General features: G+C 41.5%; 1 protein-coding gene across 1 annotated transcript; it reads left to right on the top strand.

Annotated features, from left to right (window-relative positions):
- Nucleotides 1–1,140: 1,140 nt before the first annotated feature.
- Nucleotides 1,141–6,341, top strand: Atox1 (Antioxidant 1 copper chaperone). The gene is made up of 3 exons (XM_089241559.1): nucleotides 1,141–1,297; nucleotides 2,555–2,630; nucleotides 6,046–6,341. Exons 1-3 carry the CDS (start codon nucleotides 1,286–1,288, stop codon nucleotides 6,180–6,182), a joined length of 225 nt encoding a protein of 74 aa, XP_089097685.1. The 5' UTR covers nucleotides 1,141–1,285; the 3' UTR covers nucleotides 6,183–6,341.
- Nucleotides 6,342–6,649: the final 308 nt, after the last annotated feature.

Genomic DNA, 6,649 nt, shown 5'->3' with positions numbered 1-6,649 from the left:
AGACCCTTCTGCAGGATGTGGGAGGGGAATATTTGGGCCCATTCGCATAAAAAACTAACAAGCTTGGCGTAAATAAAATATGAAAAGGTAGCGTAACCTGTGGTGCTCCTGGGGCCATCTATGAGACATTGAAAATACTAAACATCATCGTCGTCGTTCCCATTCCTTCCTATTCTGCACAAATAAGGTTACCAGATTCAAAAACTGAGAAGGGGGGTGCGCAAGCGTCCAGACTTGAAAGTCTGGGGAGACCCGATGAGGTGATTTCGCCATAAGAATCAGCGTCGAGCGTTGTTTGTGCATCCTATTTTCTCCATTTCTCAATGGAAATAGCATTCATTACAATGGAAAAGGTAACACTCCCAGTTCAGTGGACGGCATCAGCTGTTGGTGAGCAAGCAATCCTGTTATTCAAATGGGTGTTGTGGTTTTTGTTCTTCCAGAGCGATTTTTCTTCACTACCTTTTTCATATTATTCTGCAGCCTGTAAAAATGGGTGGGGGGGGGGAACAACTACAAGACATACACTGAATGTTTCAGAATGAGAAAAAAAATTTCCTTAAGAAAAAGGGGAAAATGATTCTGGAAACCTGAAAGAGAGGACAAAAGGGCGAATTTTCTAAAACGTAGGAGAACGCTTGAAATGACATCAAAAAAGGAGGATGTTTTGTACAGGGTACTTTTTCAGCCGGGGCAACAACGCATTTTGGCGCCCACATGTAATATAGAACAAGCAGTTAAAGGGTGCATTCGGCACCCCCTTCCGTCCAGCGCCCTGGGTGCGAGACCAGCTTGCTTCCCCCCCCCCCCCCCCAACAGTTGCGGCCCTGGTCTTTTAACCCTATCACGAAGGAGGAGGAATTCTGATTACCCAAGGCACAAACATCGAAAGCCGCTCACCAACTTTAAGTGAAGAATTATAACAGTAGTGTTGTTTATTTGATAGGTGGCAGCATTGAGTGCAGTTCGGCAATATTTCACACATCAATGTCCCGTGGAATATGAGTTAATATATGGTCATATTCAGAAAAGATATTCCGGAACACAAGTTATAGCTTTCAATGCATAATGCCCTGGATAATTTTTGTTGAGGTTATAATTGCCGTAATTTTACGGCACTATAAACATTGTTTACAGTCATCGGCTCTTAAATCTCTGGGCGTAGCAACCGGCTGTTTTCGTTTCGCATTCCCGGGTATCGACCTTTGAACTTGTCAACACAGACGATAGATAACGACAGTATAGAAAAGACTTTAGACACAGTCCTTTGTAGAGTTGACTAGACATGGCGTCTGTGGTAAAGTTTCAATTTCTCTTTGCTTCGTTGTGTAGTTTAATATGCAACTGAATTTTCATTATCAATTTCAGATAGCGTGCTGAGGTGTATTTTACAGGGAGGAGCTTTTATGGGCTGTTATAGCCCAGGGCAGGGCCGTAACTAGGCTGGAGTAACCGGGGCCCTAAAAACATTTACACTTATTTTGCATAATGACAACCTTCTCAAGAAGGCCCCCCCCCCCAAGGAAAAGTCTGCCCCGAAAAAGCACATTGTAGTTGCTGATGGTCCCGTATATACGTGATTCAAGCGTGTACGCAGTAGGAGGAAGGTGCATTGCATTGCTTTTTTCAGAAATTATTGGAGGAAGGGGCTCTGCCCCTTTACAAAATTTATTGGGTGGCTTAAATGGCCTCAGCCCTTAGGTTCCGGCACTTATGCCCGAAGGTGTTTAATTGGAACATTGATCAAGTGCTTGTGTTCACAAAATCGGACAACAGCATCGAGAGTACTTCAGAGGAGCACGGTGTTGAAGATACCTGTTATAGAGGGAGGGGCCACATCTGAAGAGTAACCTACAGGTTGTGCAAGCATGGAGTTAGTAAAACAATGGCCTTTAGATCAGGACTGAATGAATCGCAGAAAAAAAAAATCTAGGTGCCATAAAAATTTTTACCTGGTGGAAAAGGGTCCAAATAATGCTGCTTTTGACATTTCCCAGGGCATGGTGTCCTTCTTTCATGTTGGCAGATATTCTCCTATAAATTTCAAACATCTTTTACTGCTCTCTGCATGCAATTTAGTAACGGTTAGTTCCCAATGTACGGTATATCTTTCTGTCACCAAATTTCCAACTGCGCCAAAACAGCAATATCTCACCAACATGATCCTTCGATATCCTGAAATGTAGGGGGGGGTGCCACTGTGCCAGATTTTCTATACCAGCTTATTGTTGCCACTTCGTTTTGCTTACTTTGTACTGTGTGCTTACTCTGCTTCTTCTGTGCCGTTTCTTGACGCTGTTGCTGCTTTTTCTATACTGGTTTTTTTTCTTCTGTATTATGGCTGGTTGCATTGATTTAATGTTTCTATACTGTGTAAAATTTGAATGGCCAAGAAGCGTTATCTACTTCTGTATGTAGATGGGCGTTACAGCTTTTTTTCTTTTGCCAACAATTATGAATTCCTGACCTGCCATTCACCGATAAAGTTGTTGCCAAGAAATTATGCAATTTATTGTTACATGAAAATTAAAAATATATTTATTCATTTTCGTAGGTTCACGAGTTCAAAGTTGAAATGACGTGCGAAGGATGTTCTGGTGCTGTGAATAGGGTGTTGGGAAAACTTAAAGGTAATTTTTTGTGTGTTATTGAATAGTATTGATAAATAGCACAATGTAATTTGTCCTTTGATTACCATGCAAGGATGACGTCACTCTCTGCTACCATACGAAGGATTTAACAACTGGCTGTTGCGAAGATATATTTTGGAAAGAGAGAAAATTCAACTGCCCCTGCTGGGAATCAAACCCACGTCCTTTCACTTTCCGGGTGAACGCCCCAGACCACTAGACTACAGAGGCACCGAATCTCTCAATCTTTCCTTGGAGCTCGTGTACACTGAAAGGGACCGTACATGGACCGCCGGACCAGACTGAGGCCAAGCTCACAGTCTAGTGGTCTAGGGCATTCACCCGGAAAGTGAAAGGATGTGGGTTCGATTCCCAGCAGGGACAGTTGAATTTTCTCTCTTTCCAAAATATATCTTCGCAACAGCCAGTTGTTAAATCCTTCGTATGGTTACCAGGCCGCATTTCCCAATGATTTATGACTAACAAAGACTGAATAAAGAAATTTTTTGCTCTAAACTTTGTTTCTGTGGTGAGGGGGAGCGTATTTATGAATTCAGTCTTTACTGATGTCTGGTTGGCAGTGTCATGTTTACGGGGGGGGGGGGGGGTTCTTAGCGGACTACAAGTTTAGATAGGTGGTAAAAAAAATTAGTTAAATGGGAGAAAGGTGACAAAACTTGTACAACTTTAAATAAATCAGCTTCCACCGAGACACTAAGAGACTAGGTCAGCGATTGACCGCAAGAGTGACTTAGAGTGTTTGTTCTCACTGTGAGTGAGCAAAAGAGTAACCTGGAGCATGAGCAGGCATGTGTATGAATGAAAGAGTTACTTAACGGTTAGGAACAAGGTCAGTGAGTGACCTAGAGTGTGTGCGCAAGCATGTGAATGACCAAAAGAGTGATCTAAATAGTGTGGAAGCATGTGAATGTCCAAAAAAATAATAACACAGAGCATGTGTAAAAGTGTAGATGATCGAAAGAGTGACCTATAAACCAAGAAACCATGTCAGTCGGTGACCAAAAGCGTGAGCTAGACCTTGGGCAAGTATGTGTGCGATCATGTGAATGACTAAAAGAGTGACTTAAGAAAGTGTGTGTCACTCTTTTGGTCATTCCCGTGCTCGAAGGTATACTTGCAAACCCACCTGCTTCCATCCCCCCCCCCCCACCATTTGCTTTATCATATAGGCTCAACCCATTGCCTGCAAGCTAAATGTGACCCTCGGAGTAATCTGACATGGCCTGTGGCATCAAACCTAATTTTATCTTAAATTAGCTGCACAGCACATTTCCAGATATAATTATTGAGTGACCTGCGGTGCTGTTCCAGATCATGTAAGTATCTCGCAGCACATTTCCAGATCCTTTACGTGCGGGGACGTCTGAAGTCTTTCAACTCTCTGGGTGCTCGTCTTGAGCTTCATGGCGGAAGTTAGGATTTCTAAATCAATTCTCAGGGGGTTGCTCAGACCTGGGCCACAAATTTCCATTGATGCAGCGCCCATACCACCCCCAGGCTGAGGCCACTGCTTAAGTTGACTGCAGCACAGTTCTAGATCAATCTATGGCATATAATCTGCGGCATATTTACAAATTATTTGAATGACCAGCTGCAAAGTTTTGGTGTGGTTAAGCAGCATGCAGCACAGGTTCAAACCATATTGATGCACAATGGTGGTTGGCTGAAGTTGGTTTTCTGCCGTTTTCCAACTTCAAGGCAGGAATTCTAGCCAGTCTTCCATTTGAAAAAGTCCACAGAGAGCAGACAGACCTTCAAAGATGATCTTACATAACATGAAAATTCAGGCATTTGCCATCTTCACTTCAAAATATGGAACCCAGGTGGCAGCACTTGCGAGAACACAACATGCACAGCTCTAACAACATAAATACGTTAGGACCATGCATATAGAAATATGGTTACCATTCTTCAAATATGGATCGCTTCTTGATTGCTCCCACCTATCTTATCATATTTCCTCTTGAAAGTGTCTATTGTAGGGAAATTGATAACATCAAAATGCAAGCTATATTCCATGTATTTACAACTCTGTTGGGGGGAAAACTCCCTGCGACACAATAACCTAGAATTATCCCTAACTAATCGAAACTGGTGTCCCCGCGTCGAAGCATTTGTAACAACATTTCCATGATCCATCACATTATACATACACTCACACAACATGTGCCGATTTCTTATTAATTTCTCATAGGAACGTGCACGAGGTGCATACTTGGTTAAGTAGTAGCATGTGGCACATTAACAGAGCTCTTTAGTGACCCACAGCATATTTACAATAATTTAAGTAACCCATGGCACTGTTCCACATCTCTTAGTGAAGTGGCTCGTGACACGTTTTCATATCAGTTACATGGCCTACACTGTCGAAATGGTTGAGCGCCAGTGTTATCTGAAAAAATAACAATATTTGAAGAGTAATTTCACTCCTCTCCAAGATATTAAGGGAAGGTTTGTGAAAACAAGGAGCATTTTTTTATAAATGAAAAACAAAGGAATAACTGTTTAAAAAAAAAAAGTTACTTGAAATTTAAAGGAGTAAAATTGAATTTTGATGTGTATATATATATTGGAGAACACTGCTGAGTACCCTTGCTCTGTCATTCTTACACGCTCACTTTGCCATTCCTTAGGTCACTAACATACTTGTACAGTCTCTAGGTACTCACATGCTTGCGTTCTCTAGGCCACGAGTTCTTAACCTATGGGTCGCGACCCAAACCTGGGTCATAGGGGCTTCCCAGATGGGTCTTTCAAATCCACTAATGGCTTTTGATTCTTGAGCTATAGGTCCTGACCCAAACTTAATTTGCAGGGGCTTCCTAGATGAGTTGTACAAATCCACTTATAGTTAGTACCATCTTAATACATCGGCCCACCCGGGCACAGCCTGGAATCCTCAAGAGAAGAGGGGGGGCTGTTATAACTGCATTTATTACGACTCTGGTATTACTAATTTTGAAGAACAAACCATCCCATGGGTTGCGAAGCTGATTCTGCTGCTGATTTTGGGTCATGGCTGAAAAAGGTTGAGAACCCCTGCTATACCCCAGATCATTCACTGGTCTGCCCGTTGCTCTCTAAACAGAGGCAAATTTATGGTTTTGCCACCCTTCTCCCATTCTATTCTAACTTTCTTCACCACTCATCCCTCAAATTTGTCATCCTGAGCTATAGCCTGCTCAGACGCCCCCTGTAAAAATGACTCTGTCCCCAAACAAGTTTTTTATTTGAAACATTGATACAACAAATATTTATTGAACAACTGCTTTGTCTTTTTCAGAAGTAATCACTTTCCTCATATCATTCCGAATAGACTAGACCTGTTATATGTTATCAAAATAAGTGAAGGCATTTTATTCATGAAATTTAGTAAAAAAAAAATTATTTTCAGATTCTGGTGTCGAGAACGTTGACATCGATTTGCCGAACAAAAAGGTTTTCGTGACCTCAACATTATCATCCGATACTCTCTTGGAGACTTTGAAGAAAACAGGGAAGGAGTGCACTTACGTTGGTGTTAAGGCGTGAAGAACAAAAAAAGATTTAAAATTAATTTTGTTGCTTTGTTGTGGTGTGTTACGTTTCTAAAGTTTTTGGAATTTGAAGTCGTTACTTTTGGTTCGAGATGAGCATTCTATTTTTCTATATATCCTGCTTCTGACTGGCAGTAAATATTTGCATTTATTATTTGGGTTTTTTTCTTCATTGTTTCTATGTATATTTATCTTTGAGGGTCGTATACCATCACTCCACGACAACCCCTGGGAAAGGTTGGTGGCGCTCAGTTTGGAAACTCCTGCTATATTTGGTAACATGAACCTCTTAGCACATTTTTGGGAAATCTGGGATTGTGAATATTTTTTACATGTAAACAGTCGAACTCACGTTGAACACAGACACATTTACTTTGGAGTACAATGATGGGTTTCTTCATCACTTAAGGATGACATATTCAAAATCTACATCACCAACGGGTCGTGTTCTCAGCTTATTTT

The sequence above is a fragment of the Pholcus phalangioides genome, unplaced genomic scaffold, assembly GCF_987345545.1.
Source record: "Pholcus phalangioides strain wild (caught in Gottingen) unplaced genomic scaffold, Ppha-v1.0 ptg000014l_1, whole genome shotgun sequence".
Classification (NCBI taxonomy): Eukaryota; Metazoa; Arthropoda; class Arachnida; order Araneae; family Pholcidae; genus Pholcus; species Pholcus phalangioides.
Note: the sequence above shows the minus strand (reverse complement) of the source record. Positions and strands in the feature narration are given on the sequence as shown.

What these genes read in the sequence shown, in the direction of transcription:
- Atox1 (XM_089241559.1), top strand. An exon ending in GGTGTTGGGAAAACTTAAAG is followed by an intron (nt 2,631 to 6,045) that starts GTAATTTTTTGT and finishes AATTATTTTCAG; the next exon opens with ATTCTGGTGTCGAGAACGTT.